This window comes from Phasianus colchicus, unplaced genomic scaffold (assembly GCF_987193195.1).
Source record: "Phasianus colchicus unplaced genomic scaffold, bPhaCol1.hap1.1 HAP1_SCAFFOLD_51, whole genome shotgun sequence".
Taxonomy (NCBI): Eukaryota; Metazoa; Chordata; class Aves; order Galliformes; family Phasianidae; genus Phasianus; species Phasianus colchicus.
This window is the reverse complement of record NW_028325229.1, coordinates 527,836-539,437: the sequence shown is the minus strand read 5'-3', so window position 1 is coordinate 539,437 and position 11,602 is coordinate 527,836. Positions and strand designations below refer to the sequence as shown.

The 11,602-nt window shown below is 55.8% G+C and overlaps 1 protein-coding gene across 4 annotated transcripts; it reads right to left on the bottom strand.

Moving 5' to 3' along the window:
- Positions 1-596: 596 nt before the first annotated feature.
- On the bottom strand, positions 597-9,357 carry LOC149911931 (zinc finger CCCH domain-containing protein 11A-like). 4 transcript variants are annotated; one of them, XR_016462718.1, is made up of 10 exons: positions 8,156-9,357; positions 7,380-7,688; positions 3,483-5,112; positions 3,071-3,194; positions 2,584-2,646; positions 2,251-2,337; positions 1,645-1,959; positions 1,495-1,544; positions 1,241-1,314; positions 727-783 (listed from the first exon to the last, which is right to left on the bottom strand). XR_016462718.1 is itself a non-coding variant. In XM_090133037.1 (9 exons), exons 3-9 carry the CDS (start codon positions 3,534-3,536, stop codon positions 727-729), a joined length of 774 nt encoding a protein of 257 aa, XP_089989163.1. In that variant the 5' UTR covers positions 3,537-5,112; positions 7,380-7,688; positions 8,156-9,347; the 3' UTR covers positions 597-726. The 4 variants fall into 4 exon arrangements, 3 of the variants coding, with proteins under 3 accessions (XP_089989163.1, XP_089989164.1, XP_089989165.1); XM_090133037.1 differs by lacking the exon at positions 1,495-1,544 and having other exon boundaries at positions 597-783; positions 8,156-9,347; XM_090133038.1 differs by lacking the exon at positions 1,495-1,544 and having other exon boundaries at positions 597-783; positions 8,452-9,347.
- Positions 9,358-11,602: the final 2,245 nt, after the last annotated feature.

Sequence of the window (11,602 nt, the reverse complement as noted above, 5' to 3'; positions counted from 1 at the left end):
GCATTAGGTGGAATGGTTGGTGGCCCTGCGTGTGGCAGGGGGGTTGGAGATTCATGATCCTTGAGGTCCCTTCCAACCCTGGCAATTCTGTGATTCTGTGATTCTGTGAAATCGCTAAATGGTGCTGCAAAAGAAGGCTGCAACAAGGGGCACAGCAATGGAGGGGTTGTGCACGAAGGAAGCAAAGCCTCATGCAAACTGGAGGGCTACGGGGGGTGGCACGCTACTGGGGCCAAAGCAATGGGGGGGCGGGGTGGGGAAGGGGAAGCAGGAATGGGATCTGGTGGGGGGAGGAGGAGGAAAGCCATGTGGCTGAAGTGTGCAAGATGGGATGGTGCGTTTGCATGGCAGGTGGAAGGGTGGTGGGCTGCACACGTGTGTGTGGCGCAGGGGGTGGAGCAGAGTGCAGTGGCCAAGTCCTCCCTAGGCAACGTCAGGTGTCAGCAACAGCAGGAGAACCTCCAAGTTCCACTGCCTCCAAGAAGAACAATGCCAGGATGGCAGCTTGGTGGTCCGAAGCTGCATAGTTTCTACTCTGGACCAGCAGTAGTGCAGCAGCTCATGGAATGCCACTGGACAAATCAGGCCATGCGCTCTTTGTCAATCTCTAATTGTGACTATTTTTTATTGACTACAACCAAACATGGAGTGCCAAGTTGGGTGGCACTCAGAACGCTGCCCTGTAACTCTGCGTGCTGCAGCCGCTGCCTTCTGATGCTCTTCCTCTCAGTCCTTCAGCTGCAGCTTCTGCATCATCTCCACAAGGGTGTTCATTGCGGATGACTGGAAAGAAATAAGGCAAGTATAGAGATAGGACAGAAACAATCTAGGGCGATCTCATTAAGAAAGTCTGATCAGTAAACCTTCCAGAACGGCCCCATGCAGCCCAGCACGTTCCTGCCATTCAGGTCACTGACATTCCTTCCCATAACACGCTGCCTATGGTAAGATTCATGCTCTGCTGGGGGAATGAGGTCCCAAAGGTCGCAGTGCCCAACATGGCAAGGCTCTTTATCACAGAAAAACCCTCCAGCCGTTACCAACAGTGTCCTTCTCAAGCCAGAGGAAGGCATCCAAGCTCCCCTAGGCAGCTGTCACTGACAGTGTGATTTCCTTAAACATACAGCTGGGTGTTTTTCTATTACATTGCTTGCCTTGGGATTCTGCAATATCTTTCATGTCTGACAGGCAGAGGCACTGAGAACAACAAGAGCCGTGTCTGTGCTCACCAAGGACTCACCTCTGCACGTGCAGCGGCAGCTCTCAGAGAAGCCTTCTTCAATTCCACTCTTCTCTCTTTTCGTTGTCTTCTTGCTATAAAGCAAGAATAAAACTGAATTCGTTCTGTCAGCAGCAAAACTGCAGAAACATGGGTACCATAAAAACAGATGGCAGAAAAAAGACAAAGGAAATTGGAAGCCTCTCAGTGAATGACATTTCCAGTGGAAAGGTGCAGAAGACTACCATGGAGTTAATGGAGTCGGGGTTACATACTGTGGCACCTCACTGCCTTTGGACTTTGTAGGCTTCAACTCTTTTCCCCTCTGCAGAGAAGGAAAAAGCAAAGCAAACCCTATGCAACTTCAGTGTGCTTGATAAGGGCAGCACCTACCCTACAGGGTGGGTACCACAGCACCTTCTTACCTCTTAGCTTGGAGCTCCGTGCTGCAGCAGGCCCAGGCTGTGCTGCTGGAGCCGGCACGCTGTCTCCGCTCTGACCCCTCGCTCTTTTGGTAGCAGGCAACTGCGCTGCTGTTTGCTGCTCTTCTTCCAAGCCCTTGCGTTTACATTCAGCCAGGGACTTGGAGACAGAGCGGGGGCACGCTGCAGGGGAAGGTCTTCTCCCTGAGCTGGGACCTGCTGTTGTAGGAAGCCCTCCAGCCTGGAGATGAGCTCTCTCAGAAAGGACTTCCTGCACCACTTTCGTGTAGATCTTTCCATTGGGCTCAGCACCTATCTCTGGCAAGAAAGAAGAAGCAAGAAGATATAACAAGAGTCCAATACTACTTTCGGTCTGCAAAATGGGTCACAATGCTAGCACATCTCATCTGCAGTGTTCACAGTCACGGATCTTAGAATCGTGGATGAACTGTGGGTTTGTATTTCAAATCAGCACAGGAAAGGTAACTATAAGTCCCGGGGATTAAGACCCCAAGCAACACGCAGTGAGAACAGTCCCAGGAAGAACAGACAGAAAGCCTAGTTAGAAAGACAGTGCACCAAACCCAGATGCCTGTTGTGCGTCTGTACCTCTCTTGGGTGCCATGTCATGGTCTGTAGCTTCCCCCTGCCTTTCTGCAAGGCTGCGCTTCAGAGGAAGGCCACTGGCATCAGCTTCTGACAGAAAGGAAACAAGAAAGACATGAAGAGCATCTCTTTGGAGGAAGACTTTAGCACAGTCAGACACAAATTTCTGGTCTTCAAGCATAGTTTCTTCCATTTGCCTTTCTGCTGATTCAACACTGTGCCATTTCTGCAGTCAACACAGATCTGCAGTGTCCTTTCCTCTCCATCACACACAGCCCTGCATGCAGCCCTATTTAGAGGCAGGTACCCACACCACAGCTCACAAGAGCTGCTTACCTGCGGAGGCTTTCCGCTTCCCCCCTTGCCCAGCACCATTCCACAGACGCGCAGGCTCCGTCCCTACAACAAAATACAATTTGCTGATTTAACAGAAACCAGTAGCCTGTAGAAGTATTGTCCTGTCAGACCAAATCCATCCCCAAAACAACAAAAAACCAAAAGTCTCATTCTTGCTCAGATGACAGCAGAAGAACCCCAGCCTCCCTGACAGCTCTACATTTGACAGAGCAGAGGTGCATCACCAAACAAAACACTATCAGGTGCAAAAGTTGAGACACATTTTGTGGCTCTAAAAGGAATTCACTCGACTCTAAGCATTTATATGCAGACTTCTGCCTCACTGCTGCCACCAACTGCCGCTGTCGGTCTCTCCAACACTTCCACAGTGGCTTATTTGACATCCCCTGCAGCACTACACCCACTCAGAAGTAATACTCAAAATTCATTCCTCCATCCTTCATAACAGAGGCCTCAAGAAACTCACTTTTGCGTGGCAGTAAGGACGCTCTGTTCCCATCGCGTCCCTCTGCGCGCTGCAAGATGCGGTTGGATCTCCGGCAGCCTGCTGGCTGCTGCTCCCAAACACGGGGAAGCGCGCTGCGCTGCTTCTGGGGAGAGAAAGGAAGAAACGTCAGTGGGAACGGGCAGCCAAGGTTTGCAGAGAGGTTCCAGATTGTGCCAGAGATAGATTATCAGAGTGCTGAGAGATTAATTATCACTAAGGGAAAATACAGCCTAAGCCATGTCCACGTCATTAGCCCAGACTGTCAGCAGGGAGCGCAAAATCCAAGTGGTTTTTGAGGTGACAAAGGACCAGTAGGGCTCCTCCTGCTCCACCCCTTCCCTTAAACATGGGAAAAAGAAAGAAACATCAAGCAAAGGAAACCCAGCCATACTTTTCCTCTCACAGAGCAGGAATTAGAACCACGGTCATCTCCTTGCTGAGCCATGATGGCTGAAGTGTCAGAGGAAGACTTGCAAGGTCTGAGGGTTCTCTCCACAGGAACCTCCTTCGCTCTTAGAAGGAGCTGGCTTCACTCGTTCTTCAACTGCCTTGATCTCCTAGATCCAAATTTTAGGAAATCAACACCAGGGTCACCCAGTGGGGTGAATGGGGTTAACTGAATGGGGGTTAATTGAAGTAAAGCAACAGAGAAGTGAACATGACTCTTATGCAGCCCAATAAAAACTCAATATGGCCTCGTTGTGGTCAGTAGAGTCCCAGAGGAACTAGTAGGAACTGGGAGGAGTGCACACCAGTATAGACCAGAAAAGTCCAGTATGGCTAAGTAAAAACCAGTAAGGACCAGTATGGCCTCAGAGTGGTCAATGGAGTCCTATAGGAATCAGTAGAAACCAATAGGAAGGCACATCTGTGTGCCCTGGGGCCGGAGCTGGCCTGTGCCTCTGGCTTTGGGCCCCAGGGCTGGTGCCGGCCTCTCGGGCTGCAGATGTGGCTTTAGGCCCTTGGCCTGGTTCCGGCCTCTCGGGCTGTGGCTGCACCTTCAGGCCCCGGGGCCGGCGTAGGCCTTTGTGGCTGTGGTTTAGACCCGAAGCTGGTGCTGGCCTCTTGTGCCTGGCTTTAGGCCCTGGAGCCGGTGTCAGCCTTTCAGGCTGTGGATTGAAGTCCTGGGGACAGTGCCGGCTTCTCCAGCTTCGGCTTTAGGCCACAGCAGTGGTGCCAGCCTCTCTGGCTGTGGTTGTGGCTTTAGGACCTGGGGCCAGTGCAGGCCTCTCCAGCTGTGGCTTTGTCTTTAGGCCCTTGGCCTGGTTCCGGCTTCTCTGGCTGTGCTTCAGGCGCAGGGGCTGGTGCCGACCTTTCAGGATTTGGCTTTAGGCTCCACATCTGGTGCCAGCCTGTTCGGCTGTAGATGTGGCTTTAAGCCCCATCTGGTCTGGTGCTGGCCTCTGTGGCTATAACTGTGGCATTATGGCCCAGGGCTGGTGCTGGGCTCTCTGGCTGGAGCTTCAGACTTCAGGGCCAGCGCAGACCTCTCTGGCTGTGGCTTTATACCCCAGGACTTGTGCCAGCCTCTCTGGCTGGGGCTGTGGCTTTATGCCCCAGAGTTGGTGCTGGCCGCTCTGGCTGTGGCTTCAGGTCCTGTGGCCACTGCCAGTCTCTCTGGCTCTGTTTTTAGGCCTCAGGGCCAGTCCTGGCTTCTCTAGCAGCATCTTTAGGCCCCAGGACGTGTGTCAGCCTCTCTAACTGGACTGTGGCTTTAAGCATTTGGACTGGAAAGCACTCCATGGCCAGGCGCTGCTCAAATACTGGGCCTCCATTTCCTCCTGGGCATCCACATGTGCTCTGAGTCTCCTGCAGCTTTCTGCAGGGTTTGCAGCTTCCTGCTGAGGAGCTCCTTGTGTTCTTCTGCAACTGCCCCCCAACATCACTACTGCCTCCCCTGGTACCGTACTGGGAGATGCTTCAGAGTCCATTAGCCTGCACTTCCTTCCTCCCATCAGCAGCTGCTCCTACACAAACCTTCATTCACACTGGGATGCCGTCCACTTCTAGCACCAGCTGACCTGCAAGACAGAGGATTAGCACAAATGCAGAAGCCCAAGGCTGTGCCACCACCATGTGCTGCAGCCTTGGGAAGTCAGCTGCAACTGCAAACTTTGTTAAAATTAAAACAGGCACCGTAAATTAAGCATGACTTCTGAACTGAAGTAATTGCCACAATCAGAAATAAATACTGAAATCGCTTACTTAACTGTAGGTGGTTACTTTTGAATTCTTTTGTTTTGGGGAAAATATGAACTTGGAATTGAAGGATACAAGAAAAATGAGGAGCACATGGCAACTCAGGCAAACTGAGCAGTGCAGGGAAGATTGTTGCATTTCTTCTTCTCCTGTCCCAGAAATGAATTTTCCTAGCTTAAAATGAAAAGAGAAGAAGAGCCTGACATAGAGTAGACACAATACAGTCTCACATCACAGGTAGAAACTGGAGAGCTCTTGTGGCACAAAGCTCAGGACTGTAGAAATTAAGGTTGCCTCTAAGCTTTAAAAGAAGATGAAAGACAAGGTTAAATGCAAAACATTAGCAATTCCTGCAGAGCACATCACACAGCTGTAGGCACCACCTGAGAGGTAACAGTCAGGTGAGAAAGGAAAACCTTACTATGTGAACACAGGGACAAGCTACTCTCTTCTTCTGGGCCTTTGTTCCCAGTGAGGATTTCCCTCAAGAGCGCTGCTCAAGCTGCTGCTGTCTCCAGCTGTTGGTCACTTCTACCTGCTGGACGCTGTGCCCACAGGTCATTCTGCTTTGGGCAAAGCCTGCTGGATTAACTCCAAACCAAGGTCACAGGCCACGTTAATCCAGCTGGTTTATCTGAAAGGGCTCAGAAGCCATGCATGGGATCCTTTCTGCTGGTGGTTCTTTCCAGGCAAGAACCTCCGCTCTCAGATCAACAGCCAAGAGCTGGAAGGCAGAAAAAGCTTTCCAATCCCCATGGATGTGGCTGTCTGCAAAGACAACAGCTGCCTACTCTTCAGCAGGGTGATGCCCACCCAGCAAAGCACTCAGCCAGCAGATGCCTTTCCTTACACTGACAGAACTGTCCCACATTTGTGCAGTCCTTGGCATTGCATTTCCAATCCAAGTTCACATATACCTCAACCATTCCTGCTGTGTTAGTTTACTTGGATCCCCAGTTGGGGCTGCAGCTCAAGAGGTCAACGCAACAGAAATAACACAACATGCAACTGGAAAACACATCTCAAAGCCGAGAAGAGCCAACTCTCTGACCTTGGGCACAACTGGGCACCAAGAGCCAGGCCTTGCAAACTTGGCTGATCTGAGCATGCGGGAGGGGGCTGGCAATCAGACCAGGAGTCTCCATTTCAATTGCAGTTCCATGTAGAGAAGAACACCAAACAGTAACAGGTGTGAATGAATTCATTCAAAAGCTGCACAATGAGTTTGTTCTTTACTAAAAAAAGCATGCATTCCAAGTCAAAAAGTAACCGCGGGAGTTGATATCAATGGAAGCTGTTCTTATTCCTACACCTCATCCTCTTACCACAACTTTCCTTGCCTCATCCCTTACCCCAGCTCCTGGAAAATGCCCACAGACTTAAAGTCAACTCTCAAATCCATAGGACTCCCTTCACATTACTCCATTAATAAAAGATTGCAGACTTGTTTCATGCACTCAAACTGATCGAGCAGCGGTATCACCATCACTCGTAACACACGGAAGCATCCAAACCCTGAGGATTTTTTTCCCCTCCACCACCAGGTTCTTCTTAGCACACAAGACTTCTCTTGCTCCTATCAAACAAGAGCCAGCAGTACAAAGCAAGCAGCCACCGAGGACTTTAAAAACAAAGCCTGATCCACATAGCACATCTGAACCTCACAAGAGGCCGACTGTAGGCAGACCTGGAGGGGTGACAAAGGACAGCAAGAGGCTCAGTGACAGCATGGTGACAACGCAGGGCTTGCGGGGCCGGATGACAGTCGAGTCCCACCCTCTGTGTGGTGCTCAGTGTACAGGGAATAGTGTCATCCAAGAGATGGTGACACACAAGTGATGGTGACACCAGATGATGATAACAACAGTGACAGCCAGGGATGGGGACACTGCGTCATGGCTGTTCCACATCGAGGTCACCTTGTGTCATGGTGTCACCTGAAGACAGTGACACTCAGTGACACCCAATGGCATCCAGTGAAGGTGACACCCAATGACAGTACCACCAACGATGATACCACCAACCCCATGTCACACCCCATGTGTCCCCCAACTGTCCCCAGCTCCCTCCCTGTAATCCTCCTCGTCACCTCTTCAATGAGGATGTCACCATGCTGCAGTTGTGCCACCAAGGCAGGGGGGACAGCTTCGGACAGTCATGGACAGCCAGGGTGACAGCGTCACCAGGCTCCAGGAGCTGTAGGATGCTGATGGGGCTCTCGAGGTAGACGGGTTGGTATGGCCCCAGGTTCCACGGTTACAGTGACAGTGAGAACTTCGGGGACAGGTGGTTGTCCCGGTGCTGACACTGCTGACGGTTGTCCTGGTGTCACCTGGTGGCCTGTGGGGAGTTGTTTCTGTGGAGCTTTGCACGGAGATTTGGCGAGAACCATCCATTTCTGAAAGGAAGTGGCGAAAAAATACAACAAAATTGACATAGTATTTATTTTAATGGAAACAGATATTTTTGGGGACGATCCCATGGGGACAAAGCAGCATAAGAACGTGTCACTATGTGAGGTTGTCCTCAAAATCCCCATTCGAGAACTCTGGAACACTCCAGGAAACCCTGGGCACCCTCTGCTCACCCCAACAAACCCTCTGGGACATCTCCAGACCCTTCTGGATGAGTCCAGGATCCACTAGACACCCCAAGACACTTCAGGAACATTTCCAGACCCTTCCAGAAGACTACAGGACCATCTGAACGCACCTGAGGATGCCCCCAAAGCGTGTTCCAAGAAGGGCAACACAGCTGGTGAGGGGTCTGGAGCACAGGCCTGATGGGTGGGGGATGAAGGAGCTGGGAGTGTTCATTGTGGAGAAGAGGAGGCTCAGGGCAGACCTTATTGCTCTCTATAACTACCTGAAGGGAGGCTGTAGTGAGCTGGGCTTCGGCCTCTTCTCTCGTGTAACTGGTGACAGAACTAGAGGGAATGCTTCAAGCTGCACCAGGGGAGATTTAGGCTGGACGTTAGGAAATACTACTTCTCTCAAAGAGTGGTCAGGCAGTGGAATGGGCTGCCCAGGGAGGTGGTAGAGTCACCAACCCTGGAGTTGTTCAAGGAACGTTCGGATTTCGTGTTGAGGGATATGGTTTAGTGAGAACTATTGGTGATAGGTGGACAGTTGGACTGGATGATCTTGTAGGTCTTCTCTAACCTTGGTTTTTCTGTGATCTTCTGTGATCTTCCCAGTCCCCAGTCCTGCCCTGTGCTGGTGTTCTGCAACAAACAGCAGTCCAACACACTGTGTCCCTGTAGAATCACAGAATCGCTCACGTTGGAAAAGACCTTCAAGAGCATCGAGTCCAACCACAACCTGAAGTACCCCAACTCTAACAACCCTCCTCTAAATCATGTCCCGGAGCACCACATCCAAACGGTTTTTAAACACGTTTGGGGATGGTGACTCAACCACCTCCCTGGGCAGCCCATTCCAGTGCTTAAGAACCTTCCTGTAGAGAAGTTTGTCCTGATATCCAACCTAAACTTACCCCATGTCTGTGTGTTCTGTGGAACCCCACAGATGTGACAGTGGAGTCTGGTTCTGCACTGGCTTCTCAAAGAAAACCAGCGCACGGTATCAGGAGCGGAGGAGGAAGCAGATGATTCTGCCACTGATGCTGTCATTGCGCGTCCCCCCCAGGACTCCCACAGCTTCCTCTCCCCAGCCCCGCTCAGCTCCTCGCGGGCTGCAGACGCTGCTGAGGCTCTCGCACTCCACGGCCGTCATCTTCTTCTCGTGCTGCCGGACCGCTCTCTGCAGGGCTGCGCTGAGTTCCTGCCGCTGCAGCCAGAACCGCAGCTCCCGTGCTGACGGATGGAGGAGCTCCGTGCCGGCACCCACAGCACGTGGTCCCCGGGCTGCCGGTGGCACGGCAGGATGCTCCCCTCCCTGTCTCCCATCGCCCCTCAGCTACGGCATCCGCCTATAATCTGCCTAAGGACCCTGCAGAGGGCTACAGACAGGCCGATCGATGGCTGATGCCAGCGGCACGAGGTTCAACATCACTCAATGCCGGGTCCCGCACTTTGTTCACAACAAGCCCAGGCACCGCTGCAGGCTTGGGGCAGAGCGGCCGGAAGGCCGCGTGGAGGAAAAGGATCCGGAGCTGCGGGCCGACGCTCGGCTGAACGCGAGCCAGCAGCGCGCCTTGTGCAGGCGGCCGAGAAGCCCGCTTTACCGGCAGCAGCGAAGGCAGCAGGAGCAGGAGGCGATCGCCCCGCGCTCAGCCCCGCCCCGCACAGCGCCGGCCTCGGGCCGGCACCGCGACCGCCTGGAGCGGAACGTCAAGGTGCCCCGGAGCCGCTCGTCTCCAGCGGGTTCCCCACGCCACCGCCGGGCCGCGCCGCCCGCCCGGACGCCCCGCTCCCCCACCTGCCGGCGGCCGCCAGCCCGCGCTCGCCGCTCTCCCGGAAGGCCCGCACGGAGCGGGACGGGGCGGCGCGGGCCCGGCCCCGCTGAGGTCCCCCACATCCCCGCCCTTCTCCTCCCGCAGCCGCAGCCGGGGCCCGGAAGCGGAGCGGGCGCACGACGGCAGGCATCGCGAGGGCAGCGGGGCCGGGGCCACGGGGACGCGCGCGGTGATGTCGCAATGACGGCGCGCCCGCGGACAGAAAGGACCCCGCGCGGAGCGCCCGCCCCGTTCGGCGCACCGACCAATGGCAGAGCGGAGGAGGCGGGGCCGAGCGCGGGCTCTCCGCCAATGGCGGCTGCGGACGCGGGGCCGCCGCCATGGAGATGCTGATGGCGACGGCGGGATGGAGGAGCCGCGGGGCTCCGCGCGGGGAAAGCGGCGGTCCGCCGCCCCGCGTCCCCGCCGCCGCCCTCCCCGTGCCTCAGGGACGCCGGGCGGTCAGGGGAAGGCGGCGCGGGGGCACGTTCGTCCCCCGTCAGAATCCGGCTGCCCTCGGAGGAGGAACCGAGCCGTCCTCCGTCGTTGCGGCGAGGCGCTGCCCGGCTGCGAGAAGCGGCGGCTGACCGCGAGAGGCGGGACCCGCCCGGTGTCCGGGAGCGGCTCCTGGCTGAGCCGAGCAGCCCCGGAAGAGAGGGAGCGATCGCGCGGATCGAGGCGCGTTCGAGCCCGGCACGGAGTCCGGCCAGCGCCTTCGCTCCTCGTTCGGCTCCATTCATCGGCAGCGCTGTGCTGAGCTGCTGCCCCGCAGCTGCAGTCTCCAAGCGCCGTTTTCCATCTGATGCCGTGGAGACGGTGCGCCCTCCCTCATTGCAGCGCGTGAAGCCATCCTCGTGACGACAGCGCATGCGTGATGGCGTCCCCATGGCGACAGCGCCTCAGCGCGTGCGCCGCGCCGTCGCTGTGGCGCCGCGCCGTCCCCGCTGAGTGACGTCATCAGCCCCGCGACTGAGGAGGAGGCGGAAGTGGGGCGGGACACCCCGGGGCTCCGAGCGCCGCCTCAGCTTCTACAGGTGGGTGTTCCGGGGGGGGCCCCGGGGTTAAGGGGGCTGGGGGCCACGTGCCGCTCTGCGTTGGCCCCGCGGGGTCTCTGTGGCGCTCGGGGCTTCCGCTCGGCGGGGGCAGCTGCCCTGTGTTTCCCCGCCTCCCCCACCCCGTGTATTTCACTGCCCTCCTCCCCTCCCCCTGCCACTGGTCGCCCACAACCTCCCCCGTCGCTCTGTGTGACCCCCGGGGTTGCGCCTCCCCTCCCCTTTTTCCCCTTTCAGTTCCTCCATTCTGATCACTGTAGTCCTCTTCCACCCCTCCTGTCTGTGCCTCCCCCGTTCTGACCCCCGGGGTCCACCTGCCTGCCCCCTCCCCCTCCCGATCCCTCATTGCCACCTGAGCTCAGGTGCCTCACCAACTGCCCCAGTACTTTACCATCACCCAGACCCGCAGTCACTGCGGAGCCCCGTTTGCAATGAGGATCTGGAGAACCTCTCCCAGCCATGGGCAAGTTGCACAGCAATGCATCCATCCCACGGTGAGGCGTCCAGAGCCGCTGCAAGCAGCTCCAGCCTTTCTCGCACGGAATAAACCAACATACGGAGCGGTGCGGGGGGACAGCCGCTGCCCTCTTTCTCCTCGTGGCTTTCTCCCCGCAGCCTGGCCAGGGCTCAAGGGGAACGAAAGGAGTCGTGCTGTCAATCCTGCTCTAGCACGGGCCTCTTTAGCAAGACTGTCTGCCCAGCCCCTCTGCGTCGGGCTTCATCGGGTAACGAACACAGCAGCAAAGCCGCCCTCGGCTCCTCGGGGAGGGCCCGCCGTCCTCGTGGAAACGCAGCGTGACAGCACGCGGGTTCCAGCAGCACCGGTGCTGTGACTTCCTCTGCCCGCCCTGGAGCCGCAGCCCGC